Source organism: Schistocerca serialis, chromosome 8 (assembly GCF_023864345.2).
Source record: "Schistocerca serialis cubense isolate TAMUIC-IGC-003099 chromosome 8, iqSchSeri2.2, whole genome shotgun sequence".
Taxonomy (NCBI): Eukaryota; Metazoa; Arthropoda; class Insecta; order Orthoptera; family Acrididae; genus Schistocerca; species Schistocerca serialis.
In genome coordinates, this window is record NC_064645.1 from 180,062,740 (window position 1) to 180,087,499 (window position 24,760).

General features: G+C 44.7%; 1 protein-coding gene across 1 annotated transcript in view; it reads left to right on the forward strand.

Moving 5' to 3' along the window:
* LOC126416329 (aminoacylase-1-like) overlaps positions 1–24,760 on the forward strand; it is a 109,977-nt gene that overhangs the window by 79,629 nt on the left and 5,588 nt on the right. The window contains exons 5-7 of the mRNA XM_050083993.1: positions 2,413–2,600; positions 22,132–22,361; positions 23,865–23,925. Coding sequence (XP_049939950.1) covers positions 2,413–2,600; positions 22,132–22,361; positions 23,865–23,925 — 479 coding nt within the window. The remainder of the gene's footprint in view (positions 1–2,412; positions 2,601–22,131; positions 22,362–23,864; positions 23,926–24,760) is intronic.

Genomic DNA, 24,760 nt, shown 5'->3' on the forward strand with positions numbered 1-24,760 from the left:
TTTAGCATGTAAAATGTTATAGAAGTGTAATAAATGTGCTGCAGAAGTTTCGTTTTCTAATTCTAACAGTATTCTTCGTAGTGGTAATAGTGGAAAGAAGGTTTATGATATAAATGTTAGGCTGCATCAACAAATGAGCACCCACAACATGCACTGTGCCCCACAGGTGATGACGCATGGTGTAAGTAACAATCAGGAAAGGAATATGCCCATAAAAACAGTTTTCCAATTTCTGTAATTGATGTAATTAAGCCCCTATTCAGAGATTTATCACAGGCAAGTTCATTGGAAAAGTGTTTACATGGGAAAACACAAAATCCAAATGAAAGTGCAAATAATTTAATTTGGATTAGGATTCCCAAAAGAGTGTTTGTGCATATAAAAACATTGCATTTTGGAGTGTATGATGCAGTGGCGACATACAATGAAGAAAACATTAGCAAATGTGATGTGCTGAAACGTTTAGGTTTCCAATGAGGACACAACACCATTTCCCCAATGCGCCTAAAGGGATGAAGAAAGACTAAGAGGTGCTGAAAGAAGAGCTACAGCATGCAGCAAAAGGGAAGAAAAGACCAGTGAAAAGGAAACTAACACTGGAATAAGAAGAGGATGCTGATGATCCATCAGATGGGGCAGCAATGTATTAAAAAACTTTGGAAACCATTGCCCATAACTTTAAAATTTTCATATTCAAGGAACATTTTCTCAAAAACTGCAAACAGTATATCAATGAAATTTACACACACTATTTTTTTTTACTTCTTTTACTTCATATTTATAAGAAATTGTAAAAATATACCGTATAATTCAAGAGTTATAGAAGAAAAAGTGCAAAATTTTACAGAAAAAATTAGCATCTGTTTAAAAAAAATTGTAAAACCAAAACCAATAAATATTTCTTAACATGGCATTATAACTTTGTAGAGAAATATACAGTGAACATGTAGTCCAAATTTCAGAGCAATATGTTTAACGGTTTTAGAAAAAATGTTCCTTCTATTTGCTAAAATTAACATGGAGGAGATGGATCGTTCCGGCTCCCCTTACACCTAACTAACTTAAGGACATCTCACACATCCGTGCCTGAGGCAGGATTCGAACCTGTGACCATAGCAGTCACGCGGTTCCGGACGGCAGCGCCTAGAGCCGCTTGGCCACCGCGGCCGGCGAAACTACTTTTATCAGTATTATTTGGGCTCTCGTTGACCTCTACTCGCACGTTTAGTTTGAGCCTACATCAGATAGCTTCTATATAGTCACAACCACAATATACTCATACAATGCTCACAAATATTTTAATCTTAATCGTCGTACTGAATTTAATTCTTCATCGGAATTTTTGTAATAAAAATGTCTGGTTAGCAAAATATTGTGCACAGCGTGTTGCAAGTTATTTCATTTGCAGTTCATTAATTCTCCTTTAATTACCGCAGTTTTACTTCTACTGTCAGTACAGACTAAAAAACTAATTATTCTTACTATAATTGCGCATCCGTTAAACAATGCAAAGCTAACATCGTCAGCAAGTAAGTCCACTTTCTAAATGAACCAGCCAGCCTCTTATCTCTTTTCTCCAGAATGGTATGCGTTCCACCACGTTACGCTCGTTATGTTCGCGTGTTCCTGGTTGACCTATAATATCGAAAATGCTTTCCCCATGAGGGCGCTCATACTCATACGTAATAATATTTCCCCAAAATTCAAAAATTGCACATAATTATTTTGAAACCGCATACTGCCGAATGTACCGGTTAATCAAAATGTGAGTATAAATTTGAAAACTTAATAAACCACGTAATAATGTAGATAGAGAGGTAAAAATTGACACACATGCTTGGAATGACATGGGATTTTATTTGAACCACCCCATATTGCTAGACGCGTGAAAGATCTCTTGCGTGCGTTGTTTGGTGATGATCGTGTGCTCAGCCGCCACTTTCGTTATGCTTGGCCTCCCAGGTCCCCAGACCTCAGTCCGTGCGATTATTGGCTTTGGGGTTACCTGAAGTCACAAGTGTATCGTGATCGACCGACATCTCTAGGGATGCTGAAAGCAACCATCCGACGCCAATGCCTCACCATAACTCACAACATTATTCCTCGACTACAGCTATTGTTGAGGAATGATGGTGGACATATTGAGCATTTCCTATAAAGAACATCATCTTTGCTTTGTCTTACTTTGTTATGCTAATTATTGCTATTCTGATCCGATGAAGCGCCATCTGTCGGACATTTTTTGAACTTTTGTATTTTTTTTTTTTTTTTTTGGTTCTAGTAAAATCCCATGTCATTCCAAGTATGTGTGTCAATTTGTACCTCTCTATCTACATTATTCCGTGATTTATTCAGTTTTCAAATTTATAGTGACCTTTTGATCACCCGGTATGTTACACTCTTGCACTGCAGGTCCGCGTGTGACCTGCCGGGGCTTCACGGGCCACGGCGCCAGACTGACGCCTGGAACACCTGGAGAGAAGCTGCGCGTCGTGCTGGACCGCTTCATGGACTTCCGGCAGGAGCAGCTGGACACGCTGCAGCGGGACCCCGGGCTCTGGATGGGCGACGTCACTAGCGTCAACCTCACAATGGTCGAGGTACGGAAGCTCACGAAGACGGCGTAGAAATACTCTGTTCAATCTGCAATCTCTGAAATCTTGCTGTACCTCTCAGCCTTTTCCAAGTATACCTCCACCTCTTGCGATTCTTGACATAGCATTCGTTGTTACTGGCTGAAATTTATTGCAGAACCCAGTTACCCTTTCTCCTCTCTCATTCCTAGCAAGAAGACCATATTATCCGGTAACTTTTTCTTCTACTCCTTCTCCAACAACCGTATTTGAGTCCTCACAGACTATTAGATTTTTATCTCCTCTTACGTACGGAATTAGCCGTTTAATATCCTCACATACTTTTTCTGCCTCCTCATCTTCAGCTTGCGCCGTTCTCATGCTCATTTATACCTTAACTACTGTTGTCGGTGTTGGTTTGCTATCGTTCCTGATGAGAGCAACTATATCACTGAACCGTTCGAAATAACATACTCTTTCCCGAATGAGATTTTCACTCTGCAGCGGAGTGTGCGCTGATATGAAACTTCCTGGCAGATTAAAACTGTGTGCCCGACCGAGACTCGAACTCGGGACCTTTGCCGGCGAAAGGCAAAGGTCCTGAGTTCGAGTCTCGGTCGGGCACACAGTTTTAATCTGCCAGGAAGTTTCAACATACTCTTTACCCGCCCTTCCTATTCGTAACGATTCCTACTCCTATTATAGCATTTTCTGCGTATACTCATCTGCCCAGAAATCTTTGTCTTCTTTCCATTTCACTTCACTAACTACCATCATATCTAGATTGAGTCTTATCATTTCCGTTTTCAGATTTTCTAGCTTCCCTGCCACGTTAAAAATTCGGACAATCCACGAACCGACTTGTACAACGGTATCCTTTCGTTATTTTTTAAATCTTTTTCCATGGTAATCTCTCTCTTAGCAGTCCCCTCCCTCCAAGATCTGAATGGGGGACTATTCCGGAATCTTTTGCTAACAGATCATCATGAAATTTTTATCAACTACAGGCCACATGTGCTGTGGATACATATTATGTGTCTATAGTGAAGTGGTTTCCATTGTCTTCTGCATCATCACGCCATTGATCATTTTTATTAGTCCATCTTATGGGCAATTCCGCACCCCAAGGGCAAGAGACTGGCCTGAATCTCTCTCCTTTCCTCCGCCATCTTTACAAGGTCGTTGATAGAACGATGGTGGCTTCGTGACTTCTTATGGCGTAAGTCCTCGGCCGCCAAAACTGATGATTATTATTCAAAATTTAGAAGGTGGCTAGGTTCGATTCCGGGACCAAGGACTTTTACTAATCGAAGAGGCCATCCCTTACCATTGGTGTCTGCCCTTAACACTTATTAAATTGAGCTGATGATAACCAAAGGCACCCAATACCATTACGTCTAGTGCCGGTCTTGTGTGCCAAATGCAACCTGGCTACATTCGTTCTTCTCGGAGCCTTCACATACAGACACATGTATCGCGATGCTGTACCTATAACCGGGACCTGACCGAACAAACCTCGTATTTGCTCTCCTGATTTAACTGTTGTTGTTGAGCGCTCTTCTGTCGATGCGAATCCCTCTACTGCCGTGTCAATGCCAGCCAGAACAATGGCCGCCGTGCTAACAGTGCGTGTTGCTGGATACAGTCGTCGTACGACCATGTTATGCTCGTGTATTTGCAAATAAAAGATGGCAGATGAGGCAAACAAAATTCCTGCCCTCTCGATCGTCGCGGGGGTTCACTGAAATCGTGCATGGCCTTGAGTAGAGCTGCCTGAATCAATCGCGCACGTAGTCACATAACAGTCTTAGATACCTTAGCAGCTCGAGAAAAAGCACCGCGGAACGATAAACTGCTTTCATAATAGATCAGGATTCTGTCTTTAATTCCGATTTGTCCCTGTAGACATTTCTGCCTCCTCCATGGGCCATACGTGATGGTCTTAGAAACATACAATTCTGAAATACGATATCTGAAACATTCAGCATGATCTTTCCCTGTTACAGATTTCAGATGGTGTTACACCCACCTACTTCGGGAGTATGAGCTGAAAAGCTGATCGACTGCATGTTCCAGCACGTGGTAAATTTCATGCCACTTATACTGTTGTTGCATGCAGTGTTCATGGTATTCCAATTTTAATGTCGACACATTTTGTTCAGCGATGAATCGCGGTTTTGTGCTGCCCCTAATGACCATCGTTGGCGAGTATTACGGCAACCTGGAGAATTCTCCCATTCTTCTGATACTTTGGAAAGCCACAACGATGTTATTCCTGGTGTCACGATATGAAGAGCAAGCGGGTATGACTTCATACAACGGGTGGTAGTGAACGGGACAACTCTGACTCCACAACGCTACGTCTCGGACATCATGTGGCAGTACCTTGGCGCCATTTTTCAACAGGACAATGCTCGTCCACACTAGAAATGAGTCTCTGTTAACTGCCTGCGTGATGCTAAGGTACTCCCATGGCCTACAATTACCCAGATCTCTCATCAATAGAACATATATGGCACCAGCTAGAACATCAGATTTGTCCCGGTGCAAGTATCCAGGATCCGAAGGACCAGTTACAATAATTTTTCGCCAGATGCGTCAGAAGAGGATTCAATGGTTTTATTGCACCATTCACAATCTAATTACTGCACTCATCCAGGATAGATGGGTTGCTGTGTTATAGTGGTAAGTTTGCTCATATTGTCAAATTATTTGCTAATTTGTTTCGATTTTGAAATCACTGAAGAAATTTCACGTGACCTCCCAGCCCGTGAATTATCTCGACTCCTCCCTCCATTGTGGATACTTACCTTTTTTGGACAGTTAGAATGGTGGTAGGCGTTTGCGACCAGTCAGTATTCTTATAACCAGTTGAGTTGCACTGCGTATCAGGCAGTATATTTATATCTAGGATGTGAAGGAACTATGTATATGTTGAGTTATTACAGAAGATAAATACTTGTATTACGTGACGCAGATGTCACCCTGCTTGGGGTTCTTGAATGGTTCAACTCTGGACTTGTTTTGACGGCTTCGTTTGAGTCCCATAGTGTTCAGAGCCATTTGAACCATTTGAACGGCTTCGTGCGCTTTCAGTGATACTGGAATCAGATTTGCAATACAATTACATTTGATAGGAAGGGTACGTTTTCATTACTACTTAAGGTATCGAATTACTTTATTATTCGATAAGGATACAAGCTAGTAATGAATTAAAATTTGTACCCAGGCCAAGATTTGATCCTAGGGTTCCTGCAGACAAGACAAACGCGATGAACACTGCACCGCCGTGGCACTGCAGCTACCACTGCTGCACAGACCTTCCGAGTCCAGTGCTCTCCTTAACACTAATTTCAGTTCACACCTTCAGCTCATTTTTCTCCTGGGACAATTTTCGATTTACTCGTACACTAGCTTCTATTCTTATCGAAAATAAAGTTGAGACTCGTACGTCTCCAGAGAGGTCATTAGATTCAGGAAGATCATTCCTTAGATCAATACATTATTATTGTTTATATTGTGTTCATATGGAAGTTTCTACCGATGTTCACAGGTTTTTGATGCCTGATTACATTTTAACTAAGTTAGTTGATGTGCACCATATTTCTGGGGAGTGACGACGCAACAGTCGAGCAGCGAGGGGCCTCCATACGTAACTATTTCCAGGCAAATTATGTCACATTTCAAAGACTACATCGTCATCTTAGTGAAACAAGATACAAAGCGACTAAGAACCGGTAAACCTCACTGTGTGCGAACTGTTCGATTTGAGGAAGCTGTGTTACAGCTAACTAAACATAACCCCGCCAACCGCACCCTATCCATAGCCAAGAAACTAAATGCCTCCAATGTCAATGCGTGAGAGGGGGTTTCCAACCATTCAGGTATCAGAGGGTACAAAACTTTCAGCTGATGACATTCCGCAGGGCGTAAGCTTGTGGGGGGAGATAAGAGTTCGTCGCACGAGAGACACTGATATACATTTCAGATGAGCTGATTTCCACTTTGACTAATGCGCATTCATTATTCGTGAAACACGTGATTGTTTATAGTGAGTTAGGCAGCAATTAGCACGTAGATGCCAGTTGTGCAATAGTGTAAACAAATGACATTTTAAGCAACATCTGTAAAACAATATTCGTCACGCGGCATTTAGAACGTCACTACCATCAGAAGGTTCGTGGATCCTGTCGGAGAAACGGTGAAACTGTGCCATTATTCTTACATAAAAAAGTGCTTTTCTTATCCCCTCTAAACACTCTAAAATTTTGTACTCCAAATTTTTTTAGGCGACATATCGACAGTACCCATAGTTTTCCCTAATATGTAGGGTTTTAATAATTCTATTTTGTTTGATGCTTTCGTTGCGTATTTAATGCAGTCATTGGTTTAAGTTACTACGTCGAATTTACGTAACAAAACCAACATTGATTAAGTATTTCTAGCATCACATTAATATATGGCAGCATAGAAGATTAGATACATCATAAAATTCTTGAAACGCTCAATAAAAAGTAGTGATCAGAATTCAATATTTGATTTCTTTTTTGTCAAATGTGTGTGAAATCTCATGGGACTTAACTGCTAAGGTCATCAGTCCCTAAGCTTACACGCTACTTAACCAAAATTATCCTAAGGACAAACACATACACACATGCCCGAGGGAGGACTCGAACTTCCGCCGGGACCAGCCGCACAGTCCATGTCTGCAGCGCCCCAGACCGCTCGGCTAATCCCGCGCGGCATTTGATTTCTGATACGCCTGAGTGTATCTGTGGATCATTAACAGAGATCAAAAGTGGTGCCCTTATACAAAGAATGATAAGATATATCTTGAAATGAATGCGAAAGAAGTGGATTGTTAATGAATTGTTCTGTAACTGAACGCAAGAAATGTGTTCTGGCTGTGCCTTCTTGTAATATTTTGTAGTTCCTTACTGGATGAGAAGAGGGTGGTATGACAGGTGGGTGGCCGGTTTCCTCTCACTACAACACAAAGTGCCCACGTGGATAAATTACACTTTATTACAGGAACCAGTTGAGTATTTAACTTCAGTTATGTCCAGTTCTGTGGTTAACAGCAATCAAATAATATGTACTGATTCTTGAATGGTGTGGACGATCGGTTCTAGGCGCTTCAGTCTGGAACCGCGCGATCGCTACGGTCGCAGGTTTGAATCCTGCCTCGGGCATGGATATGTGTGTGATGTCCTTAGGTTACTTAGGTTTAAGTAGTTCGAAGTTCTTGGGGACTGATGACCTCAGATGTTAAGTCCCATAGTGCTCGGAGCCATTTGAACCATTTTTTGATTCTTGAATCTTGTCCGTGTCCAACCATATACAGCGACTAACGTACCCTCACAGCTCACTGAGCTGCGAGGCGACAACTATCACTGTGGGCGACTAGAGCACAGTGTGACGCATTGAGGTGCAATGCGAACTGAGTCCAGATACGACGTGCTGAGGTTATGAGATTGAGAAATTGAGACAGCTCGGTCGCCGGCGGCGGCCTAAGAGCACAGTGTCCAGGGGGCGTTATCGGCGCGTGCCCTGAGAGCGTGTCTTGGTCTTCTCTTGTCATAGGTCCGCTTAGTTCAGCGCCTGCTATAAAATCTTTGATATTGCCGACTGGTGTGCTGGCGAAGGCGTAAGCACGCTCATTCCTGCCCCTCCCCCCCCCCCCCCCCCCTCCTGGACGTAGAGATGAGCCAGGAGCCACAGATGTGGAGGACGGCGTACTCCCAGCTGTATCCCGCCATCTGGCTTGGGAGGGCAGAGGAACGTCCTCCCGAAAATACTGCTCAGGATACATGTCCAGTCCTGAGGGTGTTTCCTGGAGCGACGGCGACGGCGATGGCGACAGCGATGGCGGGTCCAGGCCCATCAGTTCGGAGAGCGGCGACGGAGGAGGCGAGGGCACGACGTCTGGGGGTGACTCGGCGGCACCAGCTGGCGGCTGCGAAGGGGGGTGAGGGGGGGGGGGGCGTGAGGCCGCCATACTGCGATTATATACATATATGCGCCAAAGGGTTTCCGAATCTCGCCTCGCTCCCAGTGCTGACGTCGGCTAAAAGCCCTGTAAAGAACAAGATCATGCTTTGCAAGCTATACTTGCGGAGCTTCGGCGGCACCGGATGTTGCGGTAGGTGGAGGAAGTGCAGCAGCGTCCGATGGCGGCAGCCACGGAGAAGTTCGGCCGGTGATGGTCCGTCGGGTGAGTGGGAGCGATAGAAGGCGAGAAAGAACTGCAGTGATTGTTCCCGTGCGTGGGATGTGCGAAGCTTGGCCATTAGTTGTCTAAAGCTGCGTACGAAGTGTTCTGCTCCCCCGTTGACCTGAGGGGTGAAACACCCACTTGTTAGATGACGAATGCCATTTCGTTCACAAACCGGTTCACAGTCATGTGACGTGAACTGAGGTCCTTTGTCCGTAACAGTGACTTCAGGCAATCCTTCAATGCAAAAAATTGAGAACAACACCTGATTGGTGCTACATGACGTGGTAGAGTTCATAGGCACCGCAATTGGTAAAAGAGTCTACCACAATAGGGCCATTAGTGTTCCAGAATGGTCCAGCAAAGTCAATGCTCATACGCTGCCATGGCGATTGAGTCTTAAGCCAAGCTACCAATGTCTGTGGCGGAGCTTATTGGTTGTCCGCGCATGCGCAACACTTTGACGCTGTTCAATGTGGGCGTGCATGCCCTGCCAAGTACAGCGCCGGAGCGCTATCTGTTTAGTGCGACCAGTTCCCAAATGACCTTCGTGGAGCAGTTGTAACACATACTTTTGGAACGGAAACGAGCACATGCGACTGTCCACTATCGGACTGTACTATGATCACAACTTGATGTACTGAAAGGTTATGCCGACGAACAAAGTATCGGCGTACTACTGAATTCTGAACACTGTTCTAGGCGCTACAGTCTGGAACCGTGTGACCGCTACGGTCGCAGGTTTGAATCCTGCCTAGGGCATGGCTGTGTGTGATGTCCTTAGGTTAGTTAGGTTTAAGTAGTTCTAAGTTCTAGGGTACTGATGACCTCAGATGTTAAGTCCCTTAGAGCTCAGAGCCATTTGAACCATTTTTTTTAACACTGTTCAATGATCGAGGCCAAGACGTGCGAATGTAATGCTACAAAATCTTGAGATCAGGGTCCGCTTCCGTGGCCTGTGGAATTTTTCTGTAATTCAGTGGAAAAGATTGCAGGAGTTCAGAGTCTGCCCATCGATCTGGCAAGAAGATGTGTCAGAGGAATCAAAATCAGAGTCAGGCCGATCGGAAGGCGAGAAAGGGCGTCAGCATTGCCTTGCTTTGTCGTAGCTCTCTACACAATTTCGTACTGATACTGGTGTAGACGTAAAGCCCATAGTTGCAATTTTTGAGCAGTACGTGTAGGAAACGTCTATGACGGATGAAACAAGGACTGCAGAGGTTCGTGATCCGTCAATAAACAGGACTTGCGGCGGAACAGATAGTGATGAAATTTGTCACACCATACACAATAGCGAGAGATTCTTTTTTAATTTGTGAATAATTGCACTCAGTTTGAGTTAACAACTTTGAGGTAAAAGCAATAGGTTTGTTTTGTGCACTGGAGAGAGCATTTTTGTGTTACTGAAATGCGTCGTGACATTCTTTGATCCACACGAAATGCATATCTTTCCGAAGCAGGCGATGCAATGGGGCAGCGATGTGTGAAGTTTTCGGAACCAAACGAATGTTGTATGTCAACTTTCCTAGCAGTGACTGCAGTTGAGATACCTGGGAGAAACACGCAGGTCACGGATTGCAAGCAAGTGAGATTGGAGGGGGTGCACACCATGACTGTTTATCACATGACCTACGTACTGTAGTTCTGTCTGAAAAAAGCCACACCTTTTCAGACAACACTTGAGTCTTGCATCTGACAACACTCGAAAAAGATACGCAAATTGGTAATATGTTCCTCTGGTGAACGACCTGAGTCGACAATATCGTCAAGGTTGTTCGAACAGAACGACACTTGAACAGCCAGTTGGTTCAAGCAACGTTGAAAAATGGCGGGCACGGAGTTACTGACGAAGGGCAAACGCAAATGCTTGAACAGGTCTACGTGTGTATTAACAACGAACACTTTCTGTGATTCTTCCTCTAGTGGTATTTGCAAATAAGTATCACGCAAATCTATCTTAGAAAAGTAACGGCCTGCGCCAAGCTTGTCCATAAGTTCCTCCGGGCGAGGAAATGGATAAGTGTCAATTATTGTCTGTGGATTGACTGTAGTTTTGTAGTCAACACAAATATGAATGTGACCAGAAGGCTTGGGCATCAGAACCAATAGACTTGCCCACTGACTAATTTTTATGGGAGCAATTACACCATTGTCTTGTAATTCTTTTAATTCACTTGCTACTTTGTCTCGCAAAGCAATGGGAACAGGTCGAGCGTGGAAAAACTTAGGCCGTGCGCTGTCTTGCAGGGTAATGTGCGCTACAAAATTTATGGCTTTTCCAAGTCCATCAGAAAAGAGTTCCGGAAATATTTTAAGAAAACTATATTCACTGTCTTTCGTACTAAAGGCAGTCAATGAAAGTACATTGTCTTGGATGCTAAGGCCATACAAGTCAAACAAATCTAAGCCAAAAATATTTTCACTGTCTCTTGACTGCAACACAGTAAATTTCACTGTCATAGTGTGAGATTTGTAAGTGGCAGGCAAACTACACTCTCCTATTACTGAGATTTCCTGTCCGTTGTAAGGAGTGAGGGGCGTGCTACATTTTGACAGGCGTGGCACGATTAAGTAAAGTTACAGAGGCACGTGTGCCCAATTGAAAGTCAACACGACGCAAGGAATTCCTTCCGCCGCCGAGCAGTGTGTCAGCAGTGCGCAAGTAGCAGCATTACTACATTTACTAGGCAATCTTGTATTTTAATAACCGTTTAAATTTTGTGTCGAATTGTTTGTGCTCTCTGTAGATTAGTTCAGACGTTCTTTGCACAACAGTTTTTGGCATGGATAGGGACTGCAACTGCTGTGTTCGGATGCAGGCTGAGTTGGCATCCCTTCGCTCCCAGCTTCAGGCAGTGTTGGCTTCGGTCTCACAGCTTGAGGCTGTTGCCAATGGGCATCACTGTGGGGGTCAGGATGGGGGTTTGTTGGGGACGGCCAGCTCGTCCCACGCATCCCCCGATGGGACTACGACTGTGGCTGCCCGGGATACTGCCCACATTGAGGCTGATACCTCACTTGTGGTAGAGTGGGAGGTCGTCTCGAGGTATGGCAGGGGGCGAAAGACATTCTGGAGGGCTGATCGGAAGGCATCTCCAGTTTGTCTGACGAACCGGTTTCAGGCTCTGTGTCAGGCTGATACTGATCTTCAGCCGGACATGGCTGCTTGTCCTGTTCCAGAGGTTGCCCCTCAGTCTGCAAGATCCGGGCGGTCGCAGAGGGTGGACTTACTGGTAGTTGGGAGCTCCAACGTCAGGCGCGTAATGGGACCCCTTGGGGATATAGCAGCAAGAGAGGGGAAGAAAACCAATGTGAACTCCGTGTGCATACCGGGGGGAGTCATTCCAGATGGGGAAAGGGTCATTCCGGATGCCATGAAGGGTACAGGGTGCACCCATCTGCAGGTGGTCGCTCATGTCGGCACCAATGATGTGTGTCGCTATGGATCGGAGGAAATCCTCTCTGGCTTCCGGCGGCTATCTGATTTGGTGAAGACTGCCAGTCTCGCTAGCGGGATGAAAGCAGAGCTCACCATATGCAGCATCGTCGACAGGACTGACTGCGGACCTTTGGTACAGAGCCGAGTGGAGGGTCTGATACAGAGGCTGAGACGGTTCTGCGACCGTGTGGGCTGCAGATTCCTCGACTTGCGCCATAGGGTGGTGGGGTTTCGGGTTCCGCTGGATAGGTCAGGAGTCCACTACACACAGCAAGCGGCTACAAGGGTAGCAGGGGTTGTGTGGCGTGGATTGGGTGGTTTTTTAGGTTAGATGGCCTCGGACAAGTACAAAAAGTGCAGCAGCCTAAAAGGGTGTGGGGCAAAGTCAGGACATGCGGAGGCCAAGCAGCAATCGGTATTGTAATTGTAAACTGTCGAAGCTGTATTGGTAAAGTACCGGAACTTCAAGCGCTGATAGAAAGCACCGAAGCTGAAATCGTTATCGGTACAGAAAGCTGGCTGAAGCCAGAGATAAACTCTGCCGAAATTTTTACAAAGGCACAGACGGTGTTTAGAAAGGATAGACTGCATGCAACTGGTGGTGGCGTGTTTGTCACTGTTAGTAGTAGTTTATCCTGTAGTGAAGTAGAAGTGGATAGTTCCTGTGAATTATTATGAGTGTAGGTTACACTCAACAACCGAACAACTGAGAGAAAATTTGGAATACATTTCACATAAATTTTCTCAGCATGTTATAGTCTTAGGTGGAGATTTTAATTTACCAGATACAGCCTGGGACACTCAAATGTTTAGGACGGGTGGTAGGGACAGAGCATCGAGTGACATTATACTGAGTGCACTATCCGAAAATTACCTCGAGCAATTAAACAGAGAACCGACTCTTGGAGATAACATCTTTGACCTACTGATAACAAACAGACCCGAACTTTTCGACTCTGTAAGTGCAGAACAGGGAATCAGCGTTCACAAGGCCGTTGCAGCATCCCTGAATATGGAAGTTAATAGGAATATAAAAAAAGGGAGGAAGGTTTATCTGTTTAGCAAGAGTAATAGAAGGCAGATTTCAGACTACCTAACAGATCAAAACGAAAATTTCTGTTCCGACAATGACAATGTTGAGTGTTTATGGAAAAAGTTCAAGGCAATCGTAAAATGCGTTTTAGACAGGTACGTGCCGAGTAAAACTGTGAGGGACGGGAAAAACCCACCGTGGTTCAACAACAAAGTTAGGAAACTACTGCAAAAACAAAGAGAGCTTCACTCCAAGTGTAAACGCAGCCAAAACCTCTCAGACAAACAAAGCTAAAGGATGTCAAAGTTAGCGTAAGGAGGGCTATGCGTGAAGCGTTCAGTGAATTCGAAAGTAAAATTCTATGTACCGACTGGACAGAAAATCCTAGGAAGTTCTGGTCTTACGTTAAATCAGTAAGTGGTTCGAAACAGCATATCCAGAAACTCCGGGATGATGATGGCATTGAAACAGAGGATGACACGCGTAAAGCTGAAATACTAAACACCTTTTTCCAAAGCTGTTTCACAGAGGAAGACCGCACTGCAGATTCCTTCTCTAAATCCTCGCACAAACGAAAAAATTGCTGACAGCGAAATAAGTATCCAAGGAATATAAAAGCAACTGGAATCACTTAACAGAGGAAAGTCCACTGGACCTGACGGGATACCAATTCGATTCTACACCGAGTACGGGAAAGAACTTGCCCCCCCCCCCCCCCCCCCTTCTAACAGCCGTGTACCGCAAGTCTCCAGAGGAACGGAAGGTTCTAAATGATTGGAAAAGAGCACAGGTAGTCCCAGTATTCAAGAAGGGTCGTCGAGCAGATGCGCAAAACTATAGGCCTATATTCCTGACATCGATCTACTGTAGAATTTTAGAACACGTTTTTTGCTCGCGTATCATGTCGTTTTGGGAAACCCAGAATCTACTCGGTAGGAATCAACATGGATTCCGGAAACAGCGATCGTGTGAGACCCAACTCGCTTTATTTGTTCATGAGACGCAGAAAGTATTAGATACAGGGTCCAAGGCAGATGCTATTTTCCTTGACTTCCGGAAGGCGTTCGATACAGTTCCGCACTGTCGCCTGATAAACAAAGTAAGAGCCTACGGAATATCAGACCAGCTGTGTGGCTGGATTGAAGAGTTTTTAGCAAACAGAACACAGCATGTTGTTATCAATGGGGAGACGTCTACAGACGTTAAAGTAACCTCTGACGTGCCACAGGGGAGTGTTATGGGATCATGGCTTTTCACAATATATATAAATGACCTAGTAGATAGTGTCGGAAGTTCCATTCGGCTTTTCGCGGATGATGCTGTAGTATACAGAGAAGTTGCAGCATTAGAAAATTGCAGCGAAGTGCAGGAAGATCTGCAGCGGATACGCGCTTGGTGCAGGGAGTGGCAACTGACCCTTAACATAGACAAATGTAAGGTATTGCGAATACATAGAAAGGAGGATCCTTTATTGTAAGATTATATGATAGCGGAACAAACACTGGTAGCAGTTACTTCTGTAAAATATCTGGGAGTATGCGTGCGGAACGATTTGAAGTGGAATGATCATATAAAATTAATTGTTGGTAAGGCGGGTGCCAGGTTGAGATTCATTGGGTGAGTCCTTAGAAAATGTAGTCCATCAACAAAGGAGGTGGCTTACAAAACTCTCGTTCGACCTATACTTGAGTATTGCTCATCAGTGTGGGATCCGTACCAGATCGGGTTGACGGAGGAGATAGAGAAGATCCAAAGAAGAGCGGCGCGTTTCGTCACAGGGTTATTTGGTAACTGTGATAGCGTTACGGAGATGTTTAGCAAACCCAAGTGGCAGACTCTGCAAAGAGGCGCTCTGCATCGCGGTGTAGATTGCTCGCCAGGTTTCGAGAGGGTGCGTTTCTGGATGAGGTATCGAATATATTGCTTCCCCCTACTTATACCTCCCGAGGAGATCACGAATGTAAAATTAGAGAGATTCGAGCGCGCACGGAGCCTTTCAGACAGTCGTTCTTCCCGCGAACCATACGCGACTGGAACAGAAAAGGGAGGTAATGACAGTGGCACGTAAAGGCCCTCCGCCACACACCGTTGGGTGGCTTGCGGAGTGTAAATGTAGATATAGATATAGATGTAGAAGGAATTTGTAGCGCTACAAATAGTTTGTAGGGATGGCGTCGCACTGCACGGGGCGAGATGCCGGCGATACCTTACTTGAATTACTGCTAGAACCTGTAGTCGGTTTTGAAAGCACCGCATTCACTGAAAGTGCATGAGACCTGTTTTTGCCAGAGCGTCCAGAATTGGCGTTCTTTTGTAGTTGCAAACAATCTGCATGGACATGGCCTTTCTTTCCACATGAATATCATATCGCGTTGCATAGCGGGCAATCTTGCCGCTTATGGCGAGCAAGATAGCGAAGGCAAGACTTCACTAGATTTACAGGCCTGACTACATACTTAGCAGGCTGTCTGCGCGTCTGTGTGTGCGCTCGTTGTGGGGGATGAGGCAATAGGCGACTCGACCCGACAAATCGGGAACTGATCAAATTCATCGGCGGCTAAGGCGGTGGAATCGATTTGTTCCAATATTTGCAACACTTGATGGAGCAGAGGATCTGAGTACTTGAGAATCAGTTCTCCAGTTCTGCTATCAGGGATACTGTATGTGACCGCATCACGGATCATCATGTCATTATGAAAGTCGTCACAACAGCACCTGAATTAGTGAGAATCTGTAAGTCGGTATACTAGTGACGGTGGGTGTGTTCGGTTTTTTCTTAAGGCGAATGAACTGAAATCTGGGTGCCGCGACTTGAATCTGCTGTTCGCAATGCTTCATCTTAGTAGAGTGCGTCGGGAGGAGACGTAGGGAAGAGTTTTTGAATTATACGAAACACAGGGTCCCACGACGGTCAGAAAATAGTGAGATTTCTCAGTAGTTTGAATTCACTGAACTTGGCTGTGGACCGGGAACTAGGTGAGATATTTCAGCCATTCTTGTTCTTTTTCCTGTTTGGTAGTCTGCCTGCTTAACTGGGTGCAAGCAGGCCCGGGTTCGATCCCCGGCCGGCTTAGAGATTTTCTCCGCTCGGGGACTGGGTGTTGTGTTGTCATCATCATTTGATCCTCATCACCGGCGCGCAAGTCTCCCAATGTGGCGTCGAATCAAATAAAACTTGCAGTTCGCGGCCGAACTTCTCCGAATGGGGCCTCCAGGCCAACGATGCCATACGCTCATTTCAACGTTTTCTTTTCTTGTTTGGTGCCACTTGTTGGGTCGGTTGGTTGGCCGGTTGGGCAGCCGACATAGCTTGTGCGGTCAGCAATTGCTCCACAGTCAGTGTGGCAATTTACTGGTTCTGAAACTGAAATCTGATTTAGTTTCAGAGCAGGAGCAGTCTGCGGCTGATGCACAGGGCAAATAGAAAAAGCAATGTGCAAAGCCTGCGAAAAGAGAAATATATTATTTCTGCAGCTCCCCTCTTGTAATACACGCAACAATAATAATAAGTTAGCAAATAGAATGTCTGTAACGACAGCTCCCCTGCAGCAACCTAGAACACATGAAAATCAAACAAAACTTGATCAAACTCGTCACCAATTGTTGTGGCTGTACCCTCTTGAAATGTTTTGTGATTCCTGGCTGGATTAGGAGAGGGTGGTATGATAGGTACGTGGGAGGTATCCTCTCACTACAACACATAATGTGCACGTGGTTGAAATATACTTTATTACAGGAACCAACTGAATACTTGACTTCAATAACGTCCAGTCTGAATTTCTATGGTTAACAGCAATCAAATAACACGTACTAATTTTTGAATCTTGTTCATGTCCATCACACAACTATATACAATGACTAATGTTCCCTCTCAGTTAAGGTGCGAAGCAACTACTGTCACTGTGGGAGACTATAGAGCAATGCGACGTATTGTGGTGCAATGCGAACTGAGTCCCAGTGCTACCTTCTGAGGTACTGGGATTGAGAGGCTCAGACAGGTTGGTCGGCGGCGGCGACCTATATGAACGCTGCCCAGGGGCCGTTGTCGGTGTGAAGCCTGGCGGAGTGTCTTGCTGTTCTCTTGTTACAGGCGCACCTAGTTCAGCGCCTCCTACACAATGTTTCCTAATGCCCACCGGTGTGCTTCCGAAGGCGTACGTCAGCACAAAATGATTCTATAAGCCCACAAAAGTACTCAAGCCTGCAAATAAGGAATTCGGTTTGACGGCTAGCATTCGGGACACCTCATAACTTTTTTTGGAAGCTCAGAAACTACTTTATTCTTCGGAAAGTGTAATATATTGTAATTTACAACAAGATGATGTGAAAAGTTCATATACGACTCTGTAATCACCTTCCACAACGTAAAGTCGCCACTACAATTAAGTCTGATCAATACTAGTACACTGAAATGATTTCACCCAAATGTTTATTCATTGTGGAATCTGTGGTGTCACCGCCAGACACCACACTTGCTAGGTGGTAGCCTTTAAATCGGCCGCGGTCCGTTAGTATACGTCGAACCAGCGTGTCGCCACTATCAGTGATTGCAGACCGAGAGCCGCCACACGGCAGGTCTAGTCTAGAGAGACTCCCTAGCACTCGCCCCAGTTGTACAGCCGACTTTGCTAGCGATGGTTCACTGTCTACATACGCTTTCATTTGCAGAGACGACAGCTTAGCATAGCCTTCAGCTACGTCATTTGCTACGACCTAGCAACGCGCCATATTCAGTTACTATTGAGATTGATATTGTGAATCATGTACTTTCAAGAGCGACGTTCATCATTAATGGATTAAAGTTAAGTATCAAACCAATTACGTCCGCTTTCTGAATTCTAATACCCTGTCATGTTCCAGAACTCACGTCAGTATAGTCCTTCCCTCCTCGCGCCAGCCTGCGTGAGCTAAAACGCGTGCATTTCGGCCTCCATTCGTAACACGATGTTGGCTCTTCTGCCAGCACAACAGAATCTCCACAATAGCACTGACCACATCCAGAAAAAGGCAGTGTCCTCTAAAAACACGTCTCTAGTAACTAGCACTTAACCAAATCCGGAACAGAACTTCTTCTTCTTTTCAGCAATCACACGCCCTGTAGACGACGAGCTGCATCAAAGATCTGCTTCTATCCCTCGCTGTCTCTCTCCAACCTGCGTGGATTCCTAAAGCTTCGACGTCCTTCTCTATGTCATCTTTCCACCGTGTGCGAGGACGGTCCAATGGTTGTGTTGTTTAGAGAGTGTCCTCGAACCCCTCAGGAATTCTGTTGCTTTCCATTCTAGCCACATGCCCCGCCCATTTGCAGTTTTCTACTTTTTAACTTCTTAAAGACAATGGGTTGCTTCATTTAGTGATAAATTTCAGTGTTCTTTCGAACTCTCCAGATGTCATTCTCCAATACAGGTCCCGAGATTTTTCTCATCGATTTTCATTCTAAAGCATTCAGCTTTTCTCTTTCTTTCTTGGTAAGCATCTAGCTTTCCGGACCGTACGGTACTACTCGGGAGATAGTTTACGAAAAGTCCCATTCTGGTGGCACTGTACCTTAAAAAAAAATGGCTCTGAGCACTATGGGACTTAACATCTGAAGTCATCAGTCCCCTAGAACTTAGAACTACTTAAACCTAACTAATCTAAGGACATCACACACATCCATGCCCAAGGCGGTATTCGAACCTGCGACCGTAGCGGTGACGCGGTTCCAGACTGAAGCGCCGAGAACCGCTCGGCCACCAACGGCCGGCACTGTGCCTTCAGCTCTTCTCCTGTTTCACTGAGCAAGACTACATGATCTGCGAATGTCAGCAGTTTTACTTCACTGTGCTCGTATCGGACAACTTTCTCCAATGCAAGGTCGAAGAAACCAAATGAAAGAGTATCTCCTTGTCGTATTCCTGTTTTGATTGAGAAGTTAGAGGATATGGATCCTCTGAACTCCACTACTGCCTGTGAGCCATCGATGCACAGTTGTATCATCCTAATCATTTTGCTGGGAATCCTAAATTCTTTTAGTGTGTTATAGTGGCTACTTCTGTAATTCTGTGGATAATGTCATAGACTCGCTGAAAATCATTAAACAGAGAGTAAATATTCCCTTCAGATTACCACTATTTCTCAAAGATCTGCCGTAGAGCAAACAGATTGTCATCTGTGGAACTGTTTGTTCGAAATCCAGCCCGGTATTCTTGGATAATGTTTTCTGTATAAAACTTAATGTTTTCGAGAATGGTCATTGACAGAACTTTGTATGTTATGTTTAGCAGGCTGATTCCTCTGTAATTTCCACATTCCATTTTAATTCCTCTCTTGTGTATGAGCAAAGTTATTGCAGTTTTCCAGTCTTCAGATAGAGTTTCAGTTTTACAGATCGTTGTGATAAGGTTACAGATTTCATGTAGTTTCTTTCCACCCTCTTTTAACATCTCTGCTGACAACTGGTCCTCGCATGTAGGCTTGTTGTTTTCCAGCTTTTGAATGGTGTACACTATTTCCTGTTCGGTAATGCTGTATTCGCCAGTATTACTGCTGTTACTCTCGATCGTTACGTAATTGAATGTTATGTGAGGGTCAGTGCAATATAAAATTTCTCAGAAATACTCTTTCCATCTTGCTAGAATATCTTACAGCTGTGCTACCAAGTTTTGATTTTTATCTTTTATGAATAGGTTTTCATTTGGAAACCTCTCTTACGACTAAGAACAGAACATGGACTCGAGTATATCGGCGAATTTTCAAATAAAAAGGAGCTCATTGTTTGCAACCCGCAAATAATACCCACTGGTTAGTGTGAAGGCGCCACAGTGGAACACGTGGTCTCAAGAGCGGCCAATAGTAGTGCCCCTGATCATGTATTTAAGCGCCTGCCTCTCTCTCTCTCAGCGAGTTCTCCCCCCATCTCCTCAGCCACTGGCCTCTTTGTTCTCCCCTCTCCCCCCCTTCACCCTTCCACCCCTCTTGGCAGGTCCCCGGGCTCGCACACGCTTCATGGACATTCGCGCGCTAGAGATCATCTCCGTCAGTGTCTCGTGTGTGTCGTCGTGTTTAGTGTTCAGTGTTCTCCGTCGCTCTCCATCGTTCACCTGTGCCATCGCCATCTTCAGTGTTTGTGCGTCGTGTCAAAAGTTTATAGTGTGGATTATCGTCGAGTGTGAACGGCTCCGTGTTTGTCTTTATGTGTCTACTGTTTTATTACCCACCATTATGTCACTTATGTGTATTCTTTCTGTTGTGGACTGACAAGACAGCCAGTCCACAGTGACGGGTAACCGAAAGGCACGCGCTTAAACTCACGCAGGCTGGCGTGAGGTCTGAAACAGGATACGTAATGCATGCTATAAAGAAAAAGTACGTAGCTGCTGGAATACTTAACTTTAATGCACAATTGGTGAACATTGGTCTTGTTACTGTACATGCTTCATTAGATACATAGCAAAGGATAAATGGCGCCTTGCTAGGTCGTAGCAATTGACTAAGCTGAAGGCTATGCTAACTATCGTCTCGGCTAATGAGAGCGTAATTCTCAGTGAACCTTTCCTAGCAACGTCGGCTGTACAACTGGGGCGAGCGCTAGTAAGTCTCTCTAGACCTGCCGTGTGGTGGCGCTCGGTCTGCGATCACTGACAGTGGCGACACGCGGGTCCGACGTATACTAATGGACCGCGGCCGATTTAAAGGCTACCACCTAGCAAGTGTGGTGTCTGACGGTGACACCACACTTTCTGTTGTTTATTTATCTACTCTATGGCTGAAGAGCGGCGTAACATGCTGCTGACAGCCTGCCTGTTCGTACGGGTTTGAAAATAACGATAAAGAAAAAATAAAAAAAAACAAAACATCTCTCAGCGAGCCCCCCCCCCCCCCCCTTTGCCCTTATGAGTCCTCCCCCTCCTTTGGTTCACCCAACCCTTTCGTTTTTCCTCTCCTCCCTCCTTCTTGTTTTTCCCCCTCATCTGTCCAGATCTCCCCCCCCCCCCCCCATTTGCCATTGGCTATGGCGTGTCATCTTTGTGCCGACATTTTAGTGCAGTTTTTACAGTGTGTGTTCAGTGTTATGTGTCTTTTCCGAAGTATTGCGAACGGCCATCATACTGTCGCTGGGTGTGATTTTTATATCTCTTTCCAACAGAAACCAGACTGTCACCATGTTTTTTAACTGTCTGTCTACTGTGTTACCTGTCTGCTTCCTGTGTATTTTATTAGCTTTGCCAACCCTTTTCTTCATGTTTTAACTTTCCACAATTTTCCGCCGTTTTACAATTTAAGTCACCGTTTTATCGCCTGCTTATATTGTTTCTTATCTTCTTCTTACGTTTTAAAAAGTCTGTAGGCTGCAGAGCAGAGTACTAAGCTGCTGCCAACCCGCCCCCTTCTGGGGGAATCGAAATTCAATAAAGGAAAAAAAAAACTTAACCAGTCAGTCTAATCTTGCGTACATCTCTGGACATATCGCCTCACCATAGATAGCGTATTTACTTTCTTGTTCTGTGTACGGGTGGACATGGTTGTCTAGTTAGGTTTTCTAGTGACCCTGTTGTTTCGGTCTTGTCGTTGTTCGTAAGGTCCTTCGTTGGTCGCGTCCGTCCTCTCCAGTTTGTGTTGTTCGCGGGCCGTTCCATGGGTCCCGCCGCGCTTTCCGTCACGTCAAAGCCGCGACCGTTCCGGTCGCAGTTACAACAGTGAATATCGTCGTCTACGAAAAAAATATACTGGGTATAAATTAAAGAGCTGAATAAAGAGGCAGCTTTCAATATATCTTCAGCATCGATATCAGTCAGACGTTTACCAAAAATTCGATACATCCATAGTTAAGAAAATTTAACCATCCTTACTGGTAGCGTCTTCATAAGACCTTTGATTATGTATTGTCTAGGGAGGCATGCAGGTGAACGTGATACCGCCAGAGATGAGTGCAGTCTTCGACATGAGGCTCAACCCGCGCATCGACTTCGACGAGCTGGAGCGCAGGATGCGGCAGTGGTGTTCCGAGGCTGGAGACCAGGTGGAGCTGGACTTCCTGCAGAAGGAGGCGAGGCAGCAGGTCACTGACCTGGGGCCAGACAACGCGTGGTGGGCAGCTTTCCAGAGGGCAGCCGACAAGCTGTAAGCAACAGCTGCTGGCGCGTACACGTTATAAAATGGTTCAAATGGCTCTGAGCACTATGGGACTCAACTGCTGTGGTCATAAGTCCCCTAGAACTTAGAACTACTTAAACCTAACTAACCTAAGGACAGCACACAACACCCAGCCATCACGAGGCAGAGAAAATCCCTGACCCCGCCGGGAATCGAACCCGGGAACCCGGGCGTGGGAAGCGAGAACGCTACCGCACGACCACGAGATGCGGGCATTACACGTTATATCTTAGACCTGATGAAACGACAAGAGTGCTGTACTCCCTACATTAGTCCTAATACTTCAAGACAGTAATTCAAGGTGTTTAAAAACTAGTGTATCCTTATGACAGGCGTTTATTTGCTGCTGCTGGTTAGCTCGCCATGATGCGTTACCGCTATTTCTCGACAAATATTACGTAGTTTTGACATGCAACACTGTAATGTCTCTTGCAGCGGTCTCTCCGCGATATTTTCAGAAATTTTATAAATTATATAATCTCATCAAGATGGCGATTAGCTCAACAATACATACATAAACATCTTCGTTCTTTCCTGGCTAATCGGCAATATCCGAATCCTTCTTTTCATAAGAGAAAAACATAGATCTTAACGATTCCTAAACTTTAATATACGATGATTATCAATGCAAAGTAGTTTCAAGCCCTATTATTCCTTGGAGCTGCATTTACTCCATGGAATAGCTTCTCTGCTATCTATGTTTTTCTCTTATGGAAAGAAGGATTCGGATATTGCCGATTAGCCAGGAAAGAACGAAGATGTTTATGTATGTATTGTTGAGCTAATCGCCATCTTGATGAGATTCTGTATGAGAAGGAATTCAATACATGAACTAAACTAAAGTAAGTGTGTTTGCGTATTATTTAACTGATTATTATTGACAGTGTCTGCTTACTACGCTGTGTTGCACGGGATCAGTGGGGAACGTCTAATTTACGCTGGACGAACCTGCCGTTTTGTATGCTCAAGATAACCAGTTTATTATTTCCAATAAATAGGCTAACACGGTATTACCAGCAGATCTCCGGTCTTTCCCATGTGATCACCGAAAGTTAATAATTATTACAAACGTTTTCAGGAGATCGACTGACAATTTTCGTCGCACCGAGACTTCGAAATTGCTTCACTGCCTTATGGAATTTAAGTTAAGCTCAATTTAATCAGGAATGTGATAAGCCTGCTTTGTGAATGAAAATTCCCTTAATATACGCATGTTTTTTACCATCCTGATCAGTGAAGCTAAATCAGGCCGGTGTGAGAAGGTTTTAAATTTTTGACTCCACAAAAAATATTAAAACATGCAGCATCTCATAATGGAGGTCACTTCAACAACTTGCTCAGTTATTCTCATAAGGTTATTTCTTGAACAGCTTGTACGTAATACAAATACTTTCTTACGTTGATATCCTATCTACTTATTATGAAACATAGACATCTCTCTGGTGAACTCGTTATGTTCTGCTTTTGCAGGAAGCTGAAGATACGAGCTGTATCCTGTCCTGGAACAACTGACGCGCGTTTCCTGCGAAATGTAAGTTGTGCAAAGACTTAAGTCTATTATCAAGTGAAAGCAAAGTGCATTAGGTTTTCACGTCCTCTCGACGACAAGATATATGGATGGTACGGATGGGTAAGGAAACCAGCGTCACCATTTTAAGGGAACCAAACCGGCATTTGTGTCTTTCGATGTAAGGAAGCGACAGGAAACCAATATCTGGACGATTTGACGGGTATATGAACTTGTCTCCATCCCGATGCGAATTTAGAACCTCACCCGCCTCGCTGGCTTGGACGGTAAAATATTAGATGTCACTATCCATTAAAAAGTCACGTTAAAGTAAAAGAGACTACTGTCTAATCTACGCGGGTGTTCAGACACATAAAAATACGAAACTTTTGTTTCGAAACACAAGTAGAGTCTACTAGTTAACTTAAATCTATCGTTTTATCGGCAACCAAGACCAGTTTAAACTGTGTAATGAGCTATTATGAAAACGAGCCCTATAAGGTCCTGTATTGTTCTTTTACATTACGCCGATAAAGTAGCGTCCTACCCACGACCTGATCAAAACGCACTTCCGCGTGACATGACGAATGACGCCTTTAAATATTGTAACGCTAGTTCGACCTTCGTGGTTCAGTTTTGAACTCATTCGTTACTGCCTCACACAACATCTAAGAAATATCTTGCAACAAAATGATGCTTTATACGCAGCATTGTCTTCGTGGTCACCCTTGACTCTTACAGCATCTACATTTTCCTCCAGATTTCTCCAAGCCCCGGCACTTAAAATACTGATTTTCACTACGTAAACAGAATCTCAGAAAAAGAGAGAAAAAAAAGCAAATCACGAAGGAATTTTCCG